The sequence below is a fragment of the Anopheles moucheti genome, chromosome 2 (assembly GCF_943734755.1).
Source record: "Anopheles moucheti chromosome 2, idAnoMoucSN_F20_07, whole genome shotgun sequence".
Classification (NCBI taxonomy): domain Eukaryota; kingdom Metazoa; phylum Arthropoda; class Insecta; order Diptera; family Culicidae; genus Anopheles; species Anopheles moucheti.
Window position 1 is genome coordinate 47,416,408 of NC_069140.1, and position 25,938 is coordinate 47,442,345.

Below are 25,938 nucleotides of genomic sequence, written 5' to 3' on the forward strand. Positions count from 1 at the left end.
AAGGGGAACACAAGATTGTTCGTAATCCGTTCGTCATCGTTTGTCTACGTTTTACACCTTCTACTAGCAGTAGAATGTAAAAAAGTAATCGAGTAGCGTGCGTATACTTATATGTATGTGTGTATGTGTGTAGCAGTGAGGGTGTGATAATATAATCACGAGAGCCGTAACCAAGCGCTGGGCCAAAGTGTGTTTGTGTCCTGTGGAAAACGAGTCCGAGGTTTGCCATAGAATGTGCACGCATCGAGTGAAAAAGCTTGGCGGAAAATGAGATCCAAATGTAACGTCCACCGGCAGCAGCGGCTAGCGGCAACGGAGGCTAAAGACCAGGGTGGGCGGGAAGCAGTTGGTGAGGCGAATGGACGCACAGGATGGCGTCCCGCAAGGACAAGAGTGGCCGGTCCGCCACGGAGGTCGCTCGGTGCGGCAATGCTGCTGGCCATGCTGTTGGGTCCGGCCCTAGAGTTGCGCCATGGTCCGAGCACGAGCGTTAGTGGGAGCGAATTTCCCGAGCGGGAATGCTGCGATCCCGTTTATCCACCGATGCCCGACCCGGAACCGGTCCCGGGTCCGGCCTACCCGACGACGACGATTTCCACCTCCTCCTCGTTCCAGACCGGCCAGAGCGGGATGGTGGGGGGCGGTTTGGTGGGCGGTGGAATCGGAGGGGCAGGTTCGACGGCGGTAGGGAACGAGCTGGGCGGTGGCCTGATCGGAACGGGTTCCGGTAGTCAACTGTCATCCTCGCGCCCGATGCATATCGGCTACTCCGGTAAGTTTGACCAGATTCACACTTTATTCACACAGTTTGTTTGAAAAATGTTATTCTGCTCAGAAATGGGCGATTAGTTAAAAGAATGATTTAGCAACTCTGTGTTTGTATTGTAAATTTATTGAAAAATTAGCTTCAATATGAAATTATTTTGTATACAGAACATTAACCATGATCAGTTTACATGACAGTACAGTGCAAAAACAAAGTGGAATAAGCATTAAAACGACCAATCACAGTGTAATTTATCTTTTTGTAAACTCTTCGCAGGTTTTTTAAATGTTGTCTCCAGTTTCAATGACACTTAAAGCCCAAAATGTATATACTTTCGGGATTTTAATTTCGAATTTCAGGATGATGAAACTTCTTTCGGACATGTAGGCATGATATAAATTACATTATTTGCAATATCCGGCTAGAAATCTACCCATACCTGGGAGACTTCCATTTTAATTTGATCACTACAATTGTCTTGGTTTGGGGCGGCCCGGTGGCATGATGGTAGCGGAGCCGGTCTTCACACGAACGGACCGGACCAAAATCCCATCCGGACCAATCCCCCGTAGCAAGGACTGACTATCCTGCTACGTGGTAAAATAAGTCGATACGGCCAGGCCGTTCTAACGAGTAAAATTGTCTTGGTTTGTCTACGGTGACGTAGATTTATCAGGCGATGATACTTCAGGTGTATTAACTACATTTCCGTTCTTAGCGCAGACCTACTCTCTCAATCAGTTGTTCATTCAATGAAAACAGAATGGTAGAATTATAGAAAACGATATCTTTCCACGATATCTGACTATGATAATAATTTCACAATTATCAACGATTCGAGGTAGAGTTTAAAGCAAGCTTTTCTGAGATAACCTCCAATGAAACCGTCTCTATAGAAGCATTCTGGTTCATTAAGTAGATTTTTCCAATGATCTGTAATTCTTTTGAGATCAGCCAAGATACTACTTTATTTGGTTTGATAAGATACAACTAATCAATTAGATGTATTTGAAGACAGTGCACACAGTTCTGTCTGTCGAACACAGTGGTTCACAATGGCATTACAACGCGGCAGAACTTTAAATTCAATTCTGCAGTTTCTCTAAGTTTCATCCAGCATCCTTGCATTAACAATATTTTTTCCCCCCAAATCGAATAATAAAGTAAATTGGAACTTCCCCATTGAACAATATTTCCACTCGTAAAACTGACCTGAGTCCTTTTCACCGCGCACATCATTTGTTATTCTACGCAAGCAAACAAAAAAAAAGGACCGACCCCGTATCATATTTCATCTATTTTTAATACGTGCATCCTCGCTTGTCTCACATGCAACAAAACGAACCGGGGTGGCAGGCTGGACAAAGCATTCGAGCTGGGAACGATTATTTTTATGAATTATACCGTTCGAATGTTTATGGGTCATTCGTTTCGGTTATTTGCTCACTTTTTACCCCACTGTTTTGCTCATAGTTTACATGTTAGCTGATGCGCCCGGTATCGGTGAGGGTTAGCCACCGGGCCTTGTTTTTATATCCATTTGTTCTTTTTTTATATAAATTTCATCTGGTGTTGGTGGCAAAGTTCCTGCGTTCCGGCGTCGGTGGCCCCTACCATCGTACCGCTGGCCCGAAGGCGACAGTACGACCGGTCAGGTAGCGGAACACCGTGTTACACTCCCGCAGAACGTACCGATGGTAACGCCCGGGATCCATTTCCAGGTGCTAAAAGGCCGGTCTCAGAAAACCCACATTTTTAGTCGGCTTTATCGAGTGTGAATATGTGCAAGCTCGGTTTCGGGCGGTGTAAAAGTCCCTGGCCTACTGTGCTGGCTGTGTGCTATAAAAAAGGTCGGGTTATGCTCCAGCAAAAGGTTGCGTTCGAATGGGTAACCTTTTCTGGATGGTTTTTTTTCTGTGTTCCTTTTGGTTTTTCTTATAACACCTGCTTCTGGTCGAGTCGCTTGATCTTAGCGAACCGTAACCCGGACCGGACATGTTTCTAGAAACAATGGGAAAAGGAGACGAGTTCAAAGTTTTCCTCCGAATCATGGATCCACGTTGTACACCGTTCACCTTTTCTACGCGTTCTAGTTGGACGAGGGGAACAGTGAAAGGTTAGTTTTGGTCATTCTGTCTAGCCAAGCAGGTCAGTTAATGCCCATTATGCCAATGGGAAGGATGACCAACCAGTCGTTTAAAACCGATAAAGGTTTGGAAGCAAGGAAATTGAATCATGCATTGTAATATGCAATATGTTGCGATAAGGCGCACTAAATTTAATAAAGCGGTGTTTTTTTTTATTTTATTGATAGTTATTGCAACGCGTTTATGGTTTTTGCACGACAAAATAGAAATCCAAAAAGTTCACTCTAACGCGTTGCATAGTAATGTTTTAGCAAATGCACTTTGATTATGCCGCATAACCTTTTCACGATTGGTTAACCCATTTTTGTTCTGCTTTGAATGATTTATTTTTCACGCCGGGTACATTTATCGGTCTGCTGCACACTTGATACAATCACCGACAAGCAGATGCTATTAACTGAGGTGTGAAATTGCTTCATACGTTACACAAACAAAACAACAAAAATACAAGCAAAGCTTTCAAAACGGGACCACCATTTGTCTTGATGGATTGATGTTTGTTGATGGCGGAGGACAGAATGCTAAATTGCATTCATTAAATGCTGGAAAAGCGTGTACCGTACTGTTTTTAAGAGAACGAAAGTTCACATTGAACGATCGTTTGAATGTTGCAATCGCGAATATAATTTACACGTCGAAGAGGTTTTTATGGGTTCAACCGAATGCTTTTCTCCGCACAAAATGTACCATTATTAAGATCATGTGCCACAGGTAGAGCCATTTCTAGATTCTTTTATATTTAAACTTGATTATGTTCAACTTTTGAGAATACTATCTGAAACTTTTTTAATCATGAGTCTATCAAGCTTGGTACAATTTGGATTCCAGCTTGCTAAAGTTTAAAAATGCCCAAAATTTCAACAGTTACCTTCGCATGTTCCACTTCAACTTAAAACGAATCCAGAAATGACATGAACTCTATCACTCGCGATCCCACAAAACCCATAACTTAATTTATTGGCTACCCATTTCTTTTCCATTAACCAGCTGTCATCTACCTATCTACCACACAAAAGAAGCTTAAACAAAGAGTGCTTCGATGAAACCAAAAAAAAAAAAAACTAGTCCCATCTAGTACTCTGCTTCAACCGGATATCTTCCCAAACCTGTATCACAACAGAACAGAAAAGCACCAGGAAGAAGAAAACCGGAAATAATGCGCTTCAAACGAATCTTACTGTTCAACTGTCCTCCACGTCCTACCCACGCAAAACGAGCTACAATTGATTTTCTTATGCCTGATCTGTAAAAAAAAAATGGTGACAGGAAAGTAGGAGGGCAGATGCAACTTTCACTTTTCCATTTCTAGTGAAGCGAACAAAACAAAACCAAAAAAAGGCACAGAAAAGAAAACACTAAACTCTCCGTACCGCACCAGCTCAAACATGAGGGCGGAAAATGTCAAATATTTACGACAATTCGCTTCACTTTGGTTACCCACCGCCAGTTAGCGTTGGTGCGGGTGATGGGTGGTGAAAGCAAGTGCTGCAAACCGCTCGCAAAAAAAGAAGACCAAAAACAAAACAAGAAGCTCCTTACGGTTTGTTCCTAGAAGCGGAAGAAAAATTCAACCACCGAGTTTCAATCGTATCGTAACGATCGCTTTCCAGGGAACGAACTTATCAGTGTTTGCGGTAAAGTGCCGGGACAAACTTCGAATAGTTCACCACGCACAAAGAACACTGCAAACCTCCCGAGGGAAAAGCACATTCCGGAACGGACCACAAACATAAGTGTGGCAAAAAAACAACCCCCCGGAAAACAAAAAGACTTCGTGACCATTGCAATGAGGGAGCCGGGGAGGTGGGACAGGAAAATCGAACTTTTCGAGACGAGGAAATATCGAAACAAAAGGAAAAACCCCCCGTAATGTCATTAGGGCAATCAGTGACTCCCCCGGGTGGGCAAAGCGTGTCATCAAAATCATCATTGTCATGAACACCATCATCATCATCATCATGATCATCGGTATTTCAGCGATTCATGGCATTAGCGAACAAGAGGCTTCCAGCATGGGCAAATGCACAGCGCTCCGACCGTTTGCCGACAGTACTTATCCGTCGATTCGGAAACTGTGGCGGCGGAATGTGCGTCCTGGGAGTGGATACTGTTTTCGCATTCCACCACAACTTCATCCCGGTACGCGTGTCTGGCATTTGCGGATGGTATGCTGGCCGTGCTGCCAGGTAAGGTGGACCAAATGTTTGGAGCGTGGAAAGTCGGCAACGGTCGGTAAAAGCATTTGGAAAATCCTGCAAGAATTTATGATAATTTTAATGGCAGATTGAGGCATCAATGGGACGGAAAAAATACGCGCCCAGTTCGGTGATGGGCAGTGGGTTTCGGGTTGGGTTAGGGAGGGAGGGGGGGGGGGGGGGAACCGGAAAATATTGGTCCGAAATTGCTGGAAACACTTTGAACGCACTTTGATTTTGGTGCGTCTGGTGGATGCTTCTCGTTCCCTCGCAAAACCCCATAACGCTCCCTGTTTCAACGCGTTTCCACTTTTTAGGGGGTGATAAAACTGAGAAAAATGAGGAAATTAGCTTCCATTACTCGGAGACCCCTTTTTTTAAAAGGGCGATTCGACTTTTCGTGTTTTTCTTTTCGCCCAGCGCCATTGCTGTATACTGGCGGAAATGGACTAATTATGTATATTGACCATTCAATCGCATCGCAAGGACCTTTCGCTTCCGGGCACTGAATGGAAAAGGACTACAATCGACCGCGGAATTATAACAGGGGGAGGATGTTGTATTTTGTTTTTCCTTTTGCGATTGTTTGTCTCCACAGCTGAAAGATTCGCGTCGACGCTTGGTGCGGACATCCCGATCGGAACCTAATGCTGTGAAGCAAAGTTTCGTGCTGGAATGAAAGTTGCAATTAAAAACAAAAACCCATTCACACACAGTCTCAGCTCGCAAAGTATGTTTAAGGGAGATTTTTGTATGTTTGTATGTGTGCATACTACGCGAACGGTAGTGGGACATTGAAAAAGTTGATCGTTTTCACTTAAAAATGGTTCATCGAGTGAACGGACGCTTCATTTGAATAAGGGTAAAAGGAGAGGCACAACAACGAAAAAAAAAATATAGAAACAGTTCAAGTTCCGGCGACGATCGTGCACGTCATCGGACCCTTGGAAGGGATTTTCTGTTTTCAATTATCAACTTTGCAGATTAAAGAATCAATTAAAGCACTGCGACGGGTGATCGCATTTGAGAAGCTTTTCACTACTATTTTTCTACGGGATTGAAACTCAACCATGGCCTGCATCGGCTGGAAGGCTGGAAGATAATGTTTAATCAACTAAAGAGCAGGATAAAGTTTATACTTGTTTGCTCGGTAAAGGCGATAGCTGGGGTTTCGATTGCTTGTCCGAAACATTTGCGCTTGTGTGTACAGATGGGTAAATAATCTGGCAGTGTTTAAAAAACTTTGGTAGCGGTGGATGTTTTGTAGTATTTTAGTGTCAATAACTGTATCGAAAACATTGAAAAATGTATTGTTTTCTATATGCTATTGGTAAAAAATCTATTGTTAAATGTTTGTCCAGCAAATGTTGAAAGAGATTAAAAAATGTTAAAGTGTTGAAATAAGATTTGGAAAAAGTTATACGCTTCCCCGACGCCACCACTTATCAAGTATCAAGTATCGAGTTATATACGCGGACATTAAGCCGTGTATGAATGATAAAATATCTTAAAGATAATTTCGTCATTCTCAAACCATGTTGGGATATGAGGTGGTGCTTTTCATCATTCAAACTAACAAAAACAAACAAACTAACTAACTAAAATAATTCTGTGGACTCATTTTCACTTGGAACACGTGTTTACTCTTTGGTTTTTGAAAACACATTCGTAGTTTATTCGCTAAAAGTCTTGAAAATCATAAAAAATTAAGTTTATTCTAATTTCTTAATTATTTATATGTATCATTCTTAGAAACGCTGTAGCCTATTTGTTCTCTAAAGGCATGACAATTAAACATCATAATAGCAATACGGCCTGGCCGTCTCTGAATAAATAAAAAAAAATAAAAAACATCATAATGATTTAAGGTTAAGCATCACTTTTATAGAACAAAAATCATAAATTTTTGACACTTTCAATTAATAACATTCATTTGCTGACGATGATGCCTAAATTAAGATTTGGTAGCAAAACGATCATTGCTTAATAACACATTCAATTAATCGTGATTATATTACTCAAACTTATGTACTCACATTTCAGCTGTTAAATAAGTCATTTTAAAGAATGTTATACAAAAATGGGAAATAAGTTGCCTAGAATAACTAACAACATCACCGGAATTGTATTGTTGGAAATTCGAGGCACTCCGAGAAAGCAAAACACCGCAAACTGCAGCTCGCACATCACCGGCGACACTCAATCTAACAAGGTTAAAAAATTGACACAAATGTCTGACACTGATTCGAGAGTATCCCATTGAGATTCAACCCTACCCGATCTTCATCCCGGTTCGGTTTGGGTCCGCTTTGAAAATCTGTCTAAATGAACAACTTCATAATGATTCGGACGGTCTGTGCGACCGGGTCGGGCATCGCTTGCACAGTAATACACAATGGCACATTTTCCCACTGACCAAGCAATTATACAGCTTCATGCTCGACAAATGAACATCTCGGTTACCTTACACCTACCGCACACCGTTGGTGATTCTTGCTCTCGTCCGGGGCGGCCGAATCGGAGTGAAAATTGCGCCGGAACGGAACGGCGGGTCCAATTCGTCAGGTTCAATCATCCCAAAGCATGAGCACACTGCGTTGGCAACCCCCGTTCGTCGTCCGTGTGACATTCCTTTGAGCGTTGACCGAAATGACCCGCGGTCGAGACTTAATTGAATACACATAATTCTTCCGCCCGCTCGCACCATTCGTCCCACTCGCCACACTTGCAGTGAAGCACGTTGACCAAGTGATTCTATTTCGCATTTGGTCCCCGATGGTATGGTCATGGGGCTTTGAAATATTTGCCTGCGAGCTTGAGGGAGCTGCGGAAGACCTGGGACGTACAAAAGCGTGTACTTTGGTAGGATGGTGTGTGCTTCGTAAAATCTGCCCCGTCGCTCATGTCACGCCCACTGGCGGGGATGACGAGAGTGGGACTGATGACGATGATGATGATCGTTGAGCGCTTGCTTGGTTTGTACTGACTTCACGATGTGCAACCGTCGTCCATCAACAGGCTGTTTGAAAACTGTATTAAATCTCTCGTTATATTTTCATTACGTCTCGCAGGGTTTGCATGCATTAGCCATGCTAGTGTGCATGGCACAATACGGAAGTGTTGTGGTTTTAGCCAGTGTGAGCGACGAATAGGTATTGCATTGCATAGCACAAGTATTTGAGCAAATTTTACATTCCGCACACTTCATATTCCCAAGCACATATTTAGTGTTTAGATGGCAAAATGTAGGTTGTGTATCATAATGAGTGTGATGATGAATATCTACAACCAACGCACAATGTCAACGTGCGACTTCGCGAGTGTGTTTAGGATTTCTATTTAAAAATGTCTTTCGATGCAAAAGTAGTTACTTTCTAATTTCTACAGTTTCTTTTTCAGTTTCTTAGAATATTAAACAAAACACATCGTAAAGCCTTCACATATTTTGTTAATTACTGTATAACTGATCTCATCGTAAGTGTTGAGTTACCGTTAGTGTTAAGAGAAGAAAATATCGAAGAGAAATTAAATATTACCTAGAATTCCAGGATTAAACATCACAAGCATAAGAAGAAAGTAAATACCATCTCAGAAAACATGTGGTCATTTAACAGTTTGAGAAATAAAAAAGGTTGTTAGAAAACGGAGTGAAATAGGGGAGATGCTTTAAAAGGGTCTGTAGATATAAATTAAGTTCGTAATATTTAGCTTAATAGAAAATGTATAATCTCTGAGCACCGAACGAGAGTAATCATGTCGCATTATCAGCTAATCTTTTTATTATACGAAAAACAAGCACGAAATGTTACCACGATTAAGACGGCTGACCTTAAGAAAGACGTGTGAAGGTTTGCTGTTTTGTTTTTGTTTCACTACAACCAACCACGCCGTATTGCCACAGTTAGCTGTTCTATACGATGCCAAATGTATGCATAACGAATACCGAATTAACTTTAATCAATCTAAACCACCAGGCAAACTACTTCTCTACTTCCACGGCAAAATTTCTTCGTAGCTTCTGGCCATTTCCTCCTCAACCGGTGGCCTAAATTAGTTAATAAGCTCAAGGTAAGCTAAACCCACAAGACAGCCGAAAGGGTCCCGATCGAAACTAGGCCAACAGTGGGACATTCATTTGCGATTGGTTCGGTTCCCCGCAGCAATTGGAACGATGACGACGACGAACCGTCTTGGCCGTTTCAGAGTATTCTGGTTTTGATTTCCCGACGATGCAGGCCAGAGCGCGCTGTGTGTGTTTTTACCTAACCGGTCGGTTGATGGAAAAGGTTTTTCATTTCCGTCGGTCCGTGAATGATTTTGCCCCGGTTTCTGGTTTGCCCTCCCATTCTTCGATTGTTGGAATCGGTCGTGGGATTATGCGGCTGGTCCCAGCAGGTGGATTCCTGTTCCGCTCGACATGCTCTATGAATTATTCGATTCTGAACTCTTCCCGGTAAATGGGTGACTTCTTTTTCAGGGTGCGCAAATGTCAAGAGAGAAAGAGAGAGAGATTGGAGAAAACGAAGAGAAAACGATGCGAGAATTTGTGGGTGAAGCAAACTTGATGGAAATATTGAAGCAAAAAAGAAATGGATATGCAAAACTAGCGAACGAAGCTAGATTGCTTCAGCTGCAAGCAGAAAGCAGCTTTATGAATTTTAGATACTTATAATGTGGGAAATTTTCCTTACAGTCGTTTAAATGGCAGCTATGTTCTTGGTTTAAGTATTTTATAACCGAATTCCGTTTGCACAGCACATCGTAATGGATTTCGTAATGGACACTGAAACATTCCTTTGTGTCAACCATGACCAGTAGCAATGTTACGATGCTTCATGGGTTTGTCAACAATTGAAAGAACAACAACATAAAGAGGCTACACTTACAGTACTTTAGCACAACCAACGCATCGTCTTCCTGCCCTGTCCAGCATGGGATCCCAACGACAAATGTTAACCCACAAGCGTATCTTAATGCATGCCGCCATTAACCATAAGCCATCGGGATCGATCTTGGTGTTTCTATCACTTTCTTTATCCCCACAAACCCCTGCACAACCCACATCCGGGCGAAGAACACTTGCAAGAAAACAGGAGGGAGGTGGAAAATCAATACCGGAATATCACTTAACATCCGCTCCCGCAGGAGCTCTTGAGCTTGAGCAGGAGCAACAAAAAAAAAAAACAGCACTAGTACCTGGGAAAGCGGATAAACACGTCGATTGGAATAAGCCTACTTGGTGCCCTGCGCTTCGTTCGCTGTGTGTATCGTCCGATGCCACCCAAACGGAACGCTGCCTAGCGGGCGTAGCGGGACGAGTATTGTGCGACCAGTTTTATCGTGGCAAATAAAACACGAGCAAAAGGGGTTGATATCCTTTGCGGCCTTTTCGGTGAACCCGGTTACCGTTTCACCGTCGTTTACATTTACCGTCATGGGGTTATTTCTTTGCGTTTGCCTTTTGTGGAGGATTCAAGTAGAAGACATGAATAAGACAGGGTTTGTCGAGTTTAGACGGCAAGGTGGATGGAGTCATTCGTGAAATCTGAATCCAAATCATGAAAAAATTGTAATATTTGTACATTTAATTCAACACGTTGTGGTTGAACTTGAGTAAAGGCTAAATCCGTGTTCATTTTACTGCACTGTCGAGTTCAGTTGATAAATTTAGAATCATTCTGTATTCGGTTTTATTCTGTTCTGATCTGTTTAAAGCTTTCTACACTGATGCACTGAAAGCGTTGCAGGCATGTGTGATTTGAGCATGTTTTGAGATAGAATTAATCTATAAATGTCATCCACTTTACTACCACAATACTGCCCCTCTAGAACTCGTAAAACCCTGTAAAAAGCTTCGGTTGAAATATTCTTGATCGGTGGAATCGATGCTCACGGTAGGATGGGAAGTTGATAAGCGGGGGTAAGTCTTCGAAGTGGAAGATATGCAAAAAGTTCCTCTCGAGCATTCAGGTGGTCCCTGGTGCTGTGCTGCAGAGACGCACAAATGTCGTAGACAAACATACGTCACGGTGAAAAGTGGATACGTTCAGACGGCGAAAAATCGACATACGCCAACCTTTGCACCATAGGCCCTCCATGCACACACACATGTGTGTGTGTGTGTGTGTAGAACCAACACAAAGAAAAACGCTCACTCACAAGATACCGAACCAATCCTTCCCCTCGAAATGGAGCCGGTAGCTGGCAGCAGTTTGCTTCCACTCCACTTTCCCAAAGCTAAGCCACCCATCGCCACCGGGAATGACGATTGCGAAAGGTCGTATCGTTTCCGGTCCGGTGGCACGTAGCGGAAACCCAAAATGGTGGATGGTGGTGGTAGTGCTACGATTTATGTTTTCCTGTTCGCCATTTGTCTCCGCGTGATGCAGATAGCGAGGCCGGAATATAACCAAAAATAAAAAAATATATATATGTGTGCCTGCCATCGGGCCGCGTTGGGACAGGGCATGGCCGCAGGAAAAATATCAACCGGAAGCACCCGGGTATTGGCGTTTTGACTCATTTTTTTGCCATTCACTTTTTTCGTTGTTGCATTATTTGTTCGGGCTATCCTCCGCCCCCGAAGCCAACCTTTCTGCGTAGCTTACTGCTTTCTGTCCCCTTTGGTGGCCCCCGGATGGGACTGATTAGATGAAAAGTTTTGCGTGAACGATGGCGAATGGTGCAGATTGCAAGTTTTGTGTGTTGTCACGCTGCTTAGAACGCTTTCAGTGCGATTATTTCCGCCCGGTCGGCTCTCGTACTATGGTGAGTGGTGTAAAGTGTTGGAAGATTGATTGTGTAGTTTATATTTAGGTGATGACGATTTCGAACTGCAAGTTGTTTGTCACGCTTTGAAGCCGCCCAGCAGGCTAACTATTACTGTGAAATCTTTACGGGTTGAATTTAATAGGTAGAGTATGTATCTGTGTTTGAAATTAAAATATCCAATACCAAATGAATACTCCCGACAACGAAACATATACACAATGCCGTACAGTTGAGTAAAGTCCGATTTACCCATAGGTTTTTTCATTCAGGTTTTTGTTTGGTTTTAATAGACTTGTAAGCCATCAACATTTGTCTCATGATGTCTATTTTCCTTAGGTTTAAAATATAAATTATTTCATTGAACAAATATATAACCATTACATCATTAAATGCAAGAAGTCCTTTTGCAGCTAAAGTTTTTATAAATTTACACAACAGGGCATTGCTTTAACTTAAGCAATTACATTTATTTTTTAGTGGTTGAAATTCACCAGTAAAGGAAGAACTTAATCTATGGGTTATGTGGAATTTTAGTGTATTTAACTTTTCTCTTTGGTTACTACTGACTATGCTAGTAAAGAAAAATTCAAAAATTAGAATAATAATAAGAAGAAGACGAAGCCGTATTGATTCATGCCTAATGGTTACCGTTGTAAAAAATATGTTAAAATTCGCCATATAATTTAGGTACTTTTATATCTCTAAATTTTCGGCTAAAATACATTCTGCACCTTATGATTTAACCAGTTTTTTTTTTGTTGGGATAATCGCCCCAAAATTGAATAAACTCCACTTCGGTACATCGCTGCATGCACACCAGTAAATCAAGTTGTAATCTGGTGCCATTAATATCTTGTCGAGCGACACATTCGAAGTAGCAAACATGAAATTAAACAGCGAAACAAGAAAAGAAAACATGCATGTCGTGCTGCACAGGACCCAACACGAACTGCAACATACGAATCCAATTGCCATCGGTGCGACGCTAATGTGCTCGTAATTACCATCATCCTTCCCGGTGTAGAGGGGGGGGTTACGGTAGGATGTCTGTTATCGAACTTACCGACTCGATGCTTGAGGCCACTTGACGAAACAATAATTTTCAGCGCTTTGTTAAACATGAAGTAGAAACGTGTAATAACGAACCTACATACATGCACACATACGCACGAGAGGAAGCCCTATCCTTGAAAGAATGTTAACAATAGTTTGATTGTGTGCAGGTGGCATAGGAACGGCTGTCGGCTGACGGTGACCACAAGCAGTAAGTTCGAACGGTTGGTTAGAACATTTATGCCGTTTGGGAAGGTGGCTGAAGCTAACGCCATCCCCTGTAACAACCACCTCGAAGAGCAACACTGCTGGTGCTGGTGTGGATGTCCCGTGGAGCAATCCTCGTCATTCAATTGTTCGAAGGGCGAACGGAAGGACTGTCGGCTCGATTGCGTGCCGAAGGTAATTTCTTTCGTCCTCTGTCGAATGCACTGTCTAACACTCGCGTGTTTTTTTCTCTCTCCTTCTCTTGCTTGCTTGAAACTGTAAGCATTGGCTTCACAAGCCGTTTCACACCATCGGCGAGGGAAACCGGATCGTTAGACATAAATGCGTGTCGACATCTACGCACCTGCTACCAAGTTGGGGGATTTTTACTCGCTCCGAAGCGAAGTTAGGGATTTGATGCGAGCGAAAGGTGTTGCCTGCGTGTAAACGACCTTCACCACATGAGACAATTTAATTATGGGGACTTGGGGTAGAATTATGCAATAATTAAGTGCTAATGGAGGGGACACAACTTTCGATTGCGGCGAGGCGTCTGCTTTGGCCATAATCAATACACGAGATAAGTAGTACCGCGTTCGTTAAGAAGTTGAGTGCACAAAATAGCCATTATTTATTAATCCAATCGGATCGAAAAGTGGGCCATGGATTTAGTGCTTTACAAGCTGTATTGTAAACGGTGGTTAATTATGTATTAAATTTTGAATCGTTAGTAGGGTTTTTGATTCGAAGCAAAATTTTGTACAACTAACTATCACTTCATTTTCCTTTAATGGTTTCAAAAAAATCTTGTTGCCTCATATAGATTCATGCCTGACTGCAAAAGAAATTAAATATTAAAGAATTTAATTGCTAGTCAAATTATTAAGTCAAATCAAAAGTCTTTTATATTATGGTGAAATTTTTTTTATATGTGGTGAAGAGATCGGCCCGGAAGTTCTTGGATTTCTTGACGCACGGACAACCGACCTAAAATTGGAGCATCAAACTTAATACGCGAGAATCAAGCGAACGATCGAAATTCACATTATTATGCGCAGGGCCACGAGAGTTGACAAAATGCTGACAAATTTGCCCAATGACAGAATCAGCTGGGCAACTGTGAAAACCACTATACCGTAGCCGCGCACACAATTGTTTTCAGATTTTCGATACAAGGAGAGCATGTTTTTCAAGAGGTGGAACAAATTTGCGCTGCAGGTGAAATAACCAGCAGCGTGGAATAAATTTGCCCATCACTATTGCATTGCATACTATCACACCCGTGAGAGTGTTCACTAGTGTAAGGAAGATGGATGAAACGGAGAGCATCCTTCATTTCGCACAAACTTTCCATCGGCTGGAACGAAATTCCATACAAAACCAGCTGTTTTCAGATTTCCGATACCAGGAGAGCATCCACGGAACAGGTAGCACCTTGTACAGCAATATTGCTCGAAAACCGCCGAAAGGTATGCAATGTTTATACACTAACTTTCCCGTTGGTCGTGAAAAATTTCTTCGAAAACCGCCGAAAGGTATGCAATTTTTAAACACTAACTTTCAATACAAACCAGCTGTTTTGAGATTTCCGATACCAGGAGAGCATGTCTCTCAAGAGGTGACCCTCTGACACTCAGGCACTCAGTCACTCAGTTACTCATGAGTGCCGGTCACTCATGAGTGCCGGTCACTCATGAGTGCCGGTCACTCATGAGTTACCGGCACTCATGAGTGACCGGCACTCATGAGTTACCGGCACTCATGAGTGACCGGCACTCATGAGTGACCGGCACTCATGAGTAACTGAGTGACGGAGTGCCTGAGTGTCTGAGGGTCACCTCTTGAGAGACATGCTCTCCTGGTATCGGAAATCTCAAAACAGCTGGTTTGTATTGAAAGTTAGTGTTTAAAAATTGCATACCTTTCGGCGGTTTTCGAAGAAATTTTTCACGACCAACGGGAAAGTTAGTGTATAAACATTGCATACCTTTCGGCGGTTTTCGACCAAAATTGCTGTACAACGTGCTACCTGTCCCGTGGATGCTCTCCTGGTATCGGGAATCTGACGGAAAGTTTGAGCGAGATGAAGGCGATCGCTCTCACGGGTTGGATAGTATGCAATGTAATAGTGATGGGCAAATTTATTCCACGCTGCAGGTGCTTCCACCTCTTAAAACATGCTCTCCTGGTATCGGTAATCTGAATACAGCTGGTTTGTATATTTTGCATATCTAAAATCTATTTGATTCATTCATTTTGTTTTTTATGATATGATAAAACTAACTATGCATTTTAAATTTTAAATCCATTGAATTTGACTCGACAATAAGTACAATACAAAAAGAAGCAAAAGAGAAACGTCATGCTCCATACAAAATGTATGGAATGACGTGGTCAAGTTTAAATTAAATCAAAATAAAATGCTTACTGCTTGTCGAAAATTACAATGTATACACCAAAAAATCGGAAATAAAAAGTTGAGAGGCTACTGAACATTTCAGGTGCAGGACAAGCAATGAATCAAAAGTAATTGCAGTATAAAGTAAAAAATATACCCGGGTATCCGGATGCCTACTTGAAGGTTAAGAGTGTTTATGAAAAACACACATTGCCATTGAATGCCATGGGTTGGAGCAAAACCAATCTGGATGCGGCTTTCATTTTGCAATACTGTGTAGTGTACAACAATTGGTGTCGGAAGATTCTAGAAGTTCTTCGTAAATTCCTGCCTCTTGCATAACTTACCGACCGACACCATGTTGCATTGGTTCCCAGCGCCCTTGGCTAACAGTTCAGTTTATTTTCACCAAACCTCCGAGTAGGATCGGATCGCCCACAACCAAACCCAAACGATGGGCGTTTTGATGTGTCTATGGGCGGTGAATTTGTGTGTGTGCGCGAGGGTAGGGAAGGAGGTTTGTGTGAGAGCTACGTTCGTTAGCATGCACGCAAACGCATGGGGCCAATTTCACGCAGCAAAAGTACCGAGAGGCCGAACTTTTCCGTTTCTTTGCCAACGTCCGGTTTGTCTTGGTGTACACCACCGTAGGCTTCGTGTTGTCGCTGTCGGTTTTGTTGGTGTAGTAGTAACCGCGGGTAAATAACTTCGTGCACACACTCTCCCGGTACTCTGTTCTACCGTAAACATGATTTGCCTCTAGGCAACCCCATTTCCCTACCCCTAAAGCACGGTTTGACAGTGCTGTCAGCATTATCTTTCAGCACACCTTGACGTGGCACGGTGTGCTGCGGCAACCCGAAACGCGCGCGTAATCCTCCGCCGGCGTGTGTTGTGCGCCAAACTAAACCACGAAAGGATCTTCACCGATTGGAGAGAAATTTTGCGAAAATATGTTTGGCATTTCTTGCATCAACAAACGAGAAAAAAAACAAAGCACCTCTGTGGGCGCTACTAGAACGTTGCCTTGATACAAGTGCTTGATAAGCGTTCTTTGCGTAAAGCGTCCGAAAGGAAGCGAAGACACGGAAAAATCTCCAACGATGAGAAACTGTGATGGAAAACTTTCTCTTTCATCTTTGCCACCACAGCCGTGGGGGTGGGGCGAATCGTGTGCCTTCCTTTGCCCCACTGTCCCTTTCCCGCCCTCTCGGTTCATTCTTCTTACTGCGGAAGTCCACTGCCGTTACCGGCATACGTTGCTGACTGAAGGTGGATGAAAACATTGTTTCGGTTCCGGGTTCCGGGCGAACTTTGAAGCGCGTTTCATACCGCTGACGGACCTCTCTTACCACGGGTGTACGAGAGGGGTGGTGCCTGCTAGCTCTACCACCTCGTGCCACCATAATGGAGTGCGAATGGAAGGAATGTGTTTTCGGTGCGTTCGGTGCTGGAACGCACCTAATTACCGTCGTTGGCGAGGCCGTGTGGCATGTTTGTGCCATACCGGAACCCTTTCGCAAGGGCGACCGGGATCCTTTCCCTTCATTAGTGGTCAGCTGCGGATGGAAACAGGATGACCATCATGTTGCAAGCGTTTTGTCAAAATTACGATGCTGGGCAGTGGACGATGGCGGCGGATTGCGCTGGCGGTTTAGGGAAGTGATTAGCTGCACAAGTTTTTCGCTTAATTGCCTAATGAGGCAGCAGTTTAAGAACTCTCGGGTCAATGAGCGTCACACTGCCCGGGCCCGGGTGCGAAAGAATTGATTTAATTGTCTTACCGAACAAACAAAGCAACATAAGGAGAGCAGCGACTTTTTGATAGTTCTTTCGCGTTTTGTTTAAATTTGTGCCACTGGAGTTAATAGAGAAAATTATAGCATGTTTGAGATGAAAAGCAATATCGTACGCTACCTTATCCACAAACATCAAGATCAAGCAAACTTCGTCGGTTTATAGTTTTTGTGTTTCTGTAGAATTAATGAATTTCGCTTTGATTCGCCCCAAAACAAAGGTAAACAAACTTTTTTAGTTAACGGAAGAAGAACCTGCAAAAGGTTAAGAAATATCAGACATGTGAATCAAAACCCGCTCTTACCCATTTACTTTTGTAAAATCAACACTGGCAGTCGATCGAAACTTATTACACAACATGTTCGAATAAATATTTTCTTTAACAACCGGCAACAGGTACGGGCCATAGATCTTTAATCAAATTTGCTCATAACGTTCGCTGTGTGTTGGTCCGTGTGTGTGTGTGTGTTGTTCTTGTGCCGCAGTTTGGGGCCGGGTCCGGTACACCCAACGTACCGGGCCCTTTCGACCAAACAAACATGGGCCCTGTAAACCCTAGCCCCAATGTCCAGGTCCTGTGGCGATTTCTTCTCATCGCCAAAAAGCACTCTAGGCGCACGGCGCGGCCGACCCGGGGGCGGATGAAGGAAGTTTATTTGAAAGTATCTTTCCTAACCTTTCGCAAAGAGCCTAACCTAATAAAAATAAACACACTGGTGCTCGGAATGAACAAGGTCATGCGATTGTGGGAAAGGTGCCCGACAAACAGACGTTCGGTGCAATAAAACGAGCGCCATACTACGCCAACGGGCCGGAACGGCGCAGGACGCCATCCTGCCATCGTGCTCACGCAGTGGTTTTGCCGAGACCGTTTCCCGCAAACGAGGACACATCAACCAGCACCACGTCCAGCGTGGTTCTGTGCTCCCTATCGTGCACCGTTTCTCGGATTCTCTTCTCCTGCTGCACGGTTTTGGAAACGTTCCGTATTCAATTATTCATAATGCCGTGCTATACACATTCAATCCCCGGAGTTCCCGGAAGGAGTAAGCCGCACTGTGGCATGAACGGGGGAAGTGAAATGGTTGGGAAGGAGAGAAAAAAAAATCATTACCGAACCCCGAACAACAACCATCTTATCTGCCTTGTTCTCTGTTTCTAACCACTTCCCACACCGTATCCGTCCGTGCTCTCCTCCCAGTATTGTCATCCGTTTGGCCCTGAGCGGACGGGCAAAACGAAGAAAATCAATTTCCGAGAATTACGGCACACCGGGCAACCCGGCCAACCCCCAATGGCAGTTTTTCGGCCCGAGGTTTCCCGGGTCTGGGGCCAACTCTTCCTTCATTACGCTTTAATGAGCGAAACGGTGCTTGAGATGAATGGGCACGGAAGGAGAGAATTCGTCTACGACCATCCGGCACGGGGAAGCAAGTGCAAGTGAACCGGGCAACCGGTGGGCAGGCCGGCAGTGGTGTAAGTTATGGCGGGAAATAGCGGTACGCGTTGACCACTTTCCCCCGCACGCAAACGCCGGGCCAGTTCGGTTCTGGGCGGAGAAGAAAGTTCGCAGAAATTGCAATCCGCTCTGCGTTGGATTGGCACATGTCAGGCCGCTGCTGGGGCTCTGGGTTCGGTGGTGAAACCCGTGCCGAACGAAGATTCGTTACGATTCGTGCCGCGTGTACCAATTTGTTTTTCTTTTGGGGCATTCAATCGCGCAACAGCACATTTTTGGCCCTGGGAACAATGCAACATGTTCCGATGCGGCCGTGTTTCGCGTGCCGGTCGAGAGGGAGGTCGATGGGCGATATTCGGTTTGAGTGTTTGAATTAGAATCACAAAAGCCTTCGGCGTTAACATAATTAACATCCAGTTTGTTCATGAATAAGGAATATTCTGTGCGGCAGGGAAGTGTCACCTGCTAATGAATTGATCAAAGCACGCCCGAGAAAATGCTGACATTCAAAAGAGGCTTTTTTTTATGAAACACAAAACCAACGGATCTGGAGGGAAAGGGAAACAGATGAGTGCTTGAATGGTGTGAAATCGTAACAAGAAACACAGATTTGGTTTGTAAAACAAAACACACTGTAAAAAAAGACTAATGCTTTCCTTAATTGTTTTAAGGCACTCAGAAGCTCGAGAAAAGAAAAGTTTTAAGACGATTGTTTTAACTTAAATGGGCGGTCTTACACACAGCTCAATATGTTGGAAATATGTTTCGTTTGCGAGAGAGAGAATGCATGCGCTAATGCTATAAATGTTTTTGTATTCATGTTTTATTATTAATGCAAATTATTTTTTAAACACTTTTGACCATGCTTGACCCGATGCTCTCTTAAAATAAAATTTAAATCAACGTGCTTATAATCGCTACGAGGCATTTTTTCGGATGCAAGAACGCCATCACTCCATCTCATCTTGGGCCACTGGCCATGTGGACCCCCTAATAGGGCGGGCTGGGTCCAGTCCGAATTCATTATAATAACATAATCAGCTCTAAACCTATAGCTCATAGAGCTGCTAACCATTATCCCATCTCAAACACTTTTATATTGCTTCCAATGGTCTTGCTTATTCTAAAGTTAAAGCAAAAAAGGTATTGAGTTAAAAACTGGTCCTAATGTGTCTTTGTTTTATTCGTTACTAACTCTTGTTCCTATTTTGCTCGCGCTAATCCTTGCTCCATGATCCATAATTGCATTTTCCTGCTAATCTCTGCTCTGCTAGTGGTCTGCTAATCTAAATCGCTATACACAGCAACACTAGGTGGCAACTACCTTGGTCGGCTCCTGACAAGATGATGGCTCGTTTCTCAATTAAACTAACACTGAATGTAAAAAACTGCAGTGTGTTAACTGATTAAAACACTGAATTTATTATACTCATTGCTAAACATTACCAAAACTTCTTGTTCGTTTTGAAGAACAATAGAATGAAAATAGAGAAAATTAATTTAATTATTCCACATCAAATGATGGATGGGGTACCTTCACCATATAGATCATTTAATAAAAGTCCATCTAAAGTCCTCCAAATATACGTCCCCTCCCATCGCAAAGGTTTTATCCTTCTTAGCGACGGTGATTAAAAGCTTCCGATCAGCACGTGTTGCACGACGAGAGCACGCTATCGGTCAAGCGTGATGGCTAAAAAGCACCACCGCACTATGGTTTCCCACGCCCAGCTTTACAAACGATGGACAGATCAATCACTTTCTTGTGGGAGTTCTCCATAGAGCGATGGTGTGGTGGGAAGCAACCGGAACGGAAGGTCGCGTTGATGGTTTCCGCGAATTCCAAGACACTGGTTTGTTCCCCCCGGACGATGCGTTTGCAGATGAAATGGATCCATCTCGCCAACATCGTGAGTCGCGGCTGGTCGCCGTCATGAATACCTAATCAGCAGAACGATCTCGCTGAAAGTAATCGGTTGGCTTTGTGGGGAGAAACCCGCAGGAAGGACGGAGGTGGAACAGTCGTCAGACAGAGTGCAAAAGAAAAGCTTGGCGAAAAAAAGCATCGACAGAAGAAATCGAACACCAAAAACCGCACGCCAAATGTCAAAAGCAAGCAATAGATCGCCCGTCGCAGGAGTGGAAAACTCAATTTCCACTCGTTTACACCGAAAAGATAACATCTCTTTCCCCAGGTTTTTCTACGGCATGTTGCGGCACAATGACATTTGGTCTGGGGCCAACATCTTTAGAATTCTATTCATGGTTGCGATTCGTTAATTTGCTTTGGTGGGATTCTTTCGCTTTTGCTTTCCACCCGAACCCTGCTTGGCCATGTCATGGGCATGTTCTTTTGGAGCTCCGGTCTCGCCCGCGTTGGTAACTTCCCGATCAGATTAGAAATCGTTCGCGTTTCACTGCAAAGCGCTTATTTTCTTTACAATCGACCGTTCCGACAATATGCTTCCTGTTGCCAGCTGCTTTTTCCGACCGAAGCATTTGATGTGGAGGCTGGCCCGTGTGGGCCCAGCACTCTGCTCACTTTGTTTACCTTTTTTTGGGGGAGCATTGCCAGGCCGAAGCTGTTAAGCTGTAAAAGCTATCGCATCGACAACCGAACGGCATCGGATGGCATGATCTGGGGAGCTTACTGGGAGAAGTTTCAGGAAATCCTCACGCTCACGCCGGAATAATGCCAACGAAAACACAAAAGGGCCCCGGAAGAGGCTTTGAATTTCGAGACACCCTTTTTGGTGGGGTGCCATCGTACGGCAGCCAATCGGTCGTCGATCGGTCGTTGAGGATGAGGATGCGTTCCTTGGAATCAAGTTTGACACAAATTTGTTAACTCACTTCCGACGGCACACCTTCAGCGCGCGAAGCACGACCTGACGAGCTTCACGGGCTACGCGAGCTGTCATTGTTTCCGGCCCATCGCACCCTTCCCATGATGGAGGGGGAGGAAAACGTTCCAGCCTCAGATCTACCCTTCCGGACACACCAAAACGGCTTCCTGAAGAGAACGCTCTTGGGAGTGAAAATTCAAACGACGTGATGCTGCCATACATTGTGCCAATCCATCCAAACATAGACGCTCCAGTTCCAGTTCCAGTGTGGGCTGCTTTACAAGCAATGAAGACACGGTTCGTCTTGGCAGACACATGCCTACCCAAGAACGGAACATTCCTGGAATGGATAGAACAGCCCACATCGGCTAGAATCGCTCTCATTCCAATGGATCGGAAGCTATCCACTTCACGCCGATTGCCGAACGTGAGGATTTTTATTCACCACCTGCGCTTCCGTTTATGTCGAGCCTCTTTTCTTTCCATTTTTCCTTGTCGGCTGCTGCTAAAGATCAATCCATTGCCAAACAGGTGAATCTTTCTACGGGCGAGCTTTCTTAGACAACTGGGGTGATTCCTAGGGTGCGGCTTAAAACATGCCACCGTGCTGGCGTAAAATTTATTACCCTTATTGTGGGCCATGGATCGGATGGGATGGCTTTTGGTTGTTGAAGCGAATTGATGGGGTGTTTGCTCGGGATTTTAAGGCATTAGGCAACCGGTACGCGCGCGTGCAACGGTGCGCGTGAGTGGCTGCAAAATGGCGCGGATGTTTTCCGTTTCAATCATCGGCTATTATTTATTAACAGCACCCCGGGATGAAAGATGGTATATTAAGGTGCTACAAATATGACGCTTCGATCGGGGAGGGCACACACCGTGAAACCCCAGCAGCTGTATGAGAGGGGGGTTTCGGGTGCTGGGCACACATTTTCGTCAATAATGTAAGACTGGGTTGCTTATGTTTTCCCCTAACCGCCGTGCGGGGAATTCGATTGTAAGCCACAAACAAAACCGCATGCTTGTTTCCATCAAACGCATCGGAATGAAATAAATTCTAGGGCCTTCCCAGACAACGATGCAAACGGATTGGCCGCAGGTGGCTGATTGGGAAATCAAATCACCGGCCGTAAAATCGTAAAATTCAGATGATGTCTGGTGTAGCAGTGTTTGCCGAACGAATCATTGCTCAGTAGCTTTCGACTGTGGTACGTGATGCCATCAATCAGTCCATCAATCAATCAATTGATCGATCGCTAGATTGAAAAGCATCCCGCCAGATGCCGGAGAAAAGCAGCAACAGAGAGAGAGAGAGAAAGTGGTCGAATGCCCACCAGCCGAGATGGAATCGGAGCTCATAATCGGCTGATTATATCGTTCTCGTTATTCGATTACGGTTTTGAAATCCCGCTTACGGGAAGGACTTATTGTGGTCATACGTTGTGTACCGGGGATACGGCAACCACTGTCGATAGGGGCAACCAATAAAAATGTTTCACATACGACCATTCTGCAGGCACCGCACGGCAGGGCATCGAACGGAGAATGGACGGTAAACCTGTTAAATGGTATGCTGAGTGAAAAACGCTCGCGGTTACATACCGTCGGACGACATACCGCTTGGAAAGCAAACATAATCCGTGGCCAGCATAGCGGTGGTGATACCGTATCGATACAGTATTAATTGAATCAATTGATAACTGTAACTCTATCAACATAAATTCCGTGCCACCACCACGGCACGGCAAACCTTGCGCTTGGACAGCGCACTTTCCTTTTGCCGAGTGCATAAATTGTATACACGCTACCGGTGATTAATGTTCTCCGTACACAGGGTTCGTGGTTTGTTCGATTGCTAACCGGCTGCCGAAGGGTTCAATGATATGGAAATGCACGAGAGGAAATAGACCTGTGTTGATGCACGAGCGTGCACAGTGATTATTTGCATGCCGCATTCAGGCTAGCAGTTGGAAGTAAGGTCTCGGGAGATGGATTCACATTTTCATATACGGTTCACTCTTTCCACCTGATTTTTCTCTGGGCAAGGTGTTAATGTTGAACTGAACAGGCAGTAGGCGCTGCATTCAACTAAAGTGTACTTGTACGGAATTGTGAATCAGAAATAGCTCTCAAAAATTCATATACAGTGCACATAGATTTCAGGATGCATTACAGCATATGCAAATAGAATTCAAAAAGATAAAAATAGAAAGTACTTTTTTCATATATTTTACATTCATATGTACATACATACGATTTCCATACAAGAATCACCTTCATATGAAATGGGTGGATAAAAGAATTGTAGACGCATGGCATGAGTAATTTTTTTTCTTTTTTTTAATGATAAGTCCCACCTCTTACCCCAACACAGGGGGAAGTAATGGGGAAATTAAAAAAAAAAACAATCGAATAATTCAAACTTCGGTGGTTCCTGACTACGGGATTGGTTTCACTAATAACGAGCAGGCAGTTCTCACCAGGCTTAGGACACAGGCCTGAACAGATCCTGAACAGACTGTGAAGGCTACAATGAAGAGAGAATATTGCACAAAATAGAGAATAATATCGATGAAATCCTAAAGAACAACGAAGGAAGAAAACGAAATGTTTTACAATTCTCAAAAGCTGTAAATAGGTACAAAGAAATATAATAAGGTACCAATTGTACAATTGTACCAATGCAATCTCTAATATTATGTACGTTAAAGTAAAGTGGCGAATGTCGGCCAGAACGTCCAAAGCTTCTATAAAATATCACATTCATGTTGCTATGAATTATTACTAATATTCTTTCCTATTTTCTACTTTTAGGTAAGTAAATGGCACCATTTGTTTTGGATCAAACAGTACAGATATTGCTTTTTTACGGAATTATAAAAAGGTATATAAATGAGAATAAAGGTAGGTGAGTACCGTAAAGCTTCATCTGGTTCGCTGGAGATTTTCAAAGTTATAGCAGTAGTGACTGATAAGAACACTATACAGAGCAAAGTGTACATTCTTATTATATATGGTCTTTAACCGCAAAACTTCTACATTTAGTCGTAAAATTATATTACTGCAGTTCGCGAAAAGTCCGCAGGACGAACTGTCCATACAGCTCGGTGAGTTATGCTTTCAAAGTAAATGTAAAGCGAACTGTACTAGTTAAATGACGCACGTTGAACCGTGTAGGTAATATCCTAATAACTTAAAAAAAAAAGATGATGTTCGTAACTCAAGAATTCTTGTGTAACCTTACCTTCAAAATGATGTTGTGTACATCGAAATTACGAATGACTCTCTTGTTGATTTTTTACACATTTTTACATGGCAAAATGAGTTCCAAGTAAAACAGAAAATCAATCAATCGACATCAATTCCTTGCCAATATGAATTGCGAATCGATAAATGATGTTTCGACATTGATTTCACCAAACCTGCAATCGAGCTGCATTGATACAAAAACCCTAAATCCAACTGTGTGGTTTAGCCTTTTTGGTTTGATTTGTTCCATTTTGGCGAAAACAATCTTTCATCTACCGGAAATGGCTTTTGTCTGGCGAAAGTTGGGGACTCTATTGGTTAAACTTGTTATTTGTATCCGATCCTCTTCGCAATCGCAATCAAACCCAAAGTGCATGCGTTTCATTTTGTGCAGCTGTTTCGACAATCGTTCCAAGGAAATGTTTGCTCTACTTGATGCGAAAAGAGAACGGACGCTGTGTATGTGTGTGAGTGACTTCATTCTTACTGAGCACAGCTGAGTGCTTACTGCATGTTAGCAGTTTAGAAGACGTGTCTCCTTTTGGATCCACGTTGTATTCGAACGAAAAGCAACGCACCCGTCCGATCAAGACCATTTCCGTCGGTCAAGCTTCTTTGTGACATTAATGTGATGGTCACAAAAGAGGATAAGGATGTTTTCGTTTCCCTTTAGCTACTTTTCACTCGCCATCTTAGCGCCTTTGCACTATTGTTTGCTTACCAGCAACATCAGCAACACCAACCAGCCGGGGCATGATTTGTGCCCGAGCGGAGCAGAAAACACACACCAGAAGAATATTCTGCAAGATCCACGTCTACTCCCGGGAGGTTTCTGTGTTCTGAATGTTGAATTTCTGCAGTGCTTCCGTTCCGTTCCAGGCGCAAACCTTCGGTGCATCGTCTTAAAGTTTTCGCTACACAACGAGCGAGGTGAAAGCAAAATTTTACTCCTTTTTACTTTCTTCCTGTGCATCGTACGCTGTGACGGCGTGGAGCGCCCGAACACGTTCGTTCGTTCCGTTGCGCTTCTTGAAGAAATTGAATGGGAGG

The 25,938-nt window shown here is 43.6% G+C and overlaps 1 protein-coding gene across 1 annotated transcript in view; it reads left to right on the forward strand.

Moving 5' to 3' along the window:
* The first annotated feature begins 267 nt into the window (after positions 1 to 267).
* Positions 268 to 25,938, forward strand: part of LOC128310265 (uncharacterized) — a 107,791-nt gene continuing 82,120 nt past the window's right edge. Inside the window, exon 1 of the mRNA XM_053046866.1 lies at positions 268 to 772. Within this exon, the coding sequence (XP_052902826.1) occupies positions 268 to 772 (505 nt within the window). The remainder of the gene's footprint in view (positions 773 to 25,938) is intronic.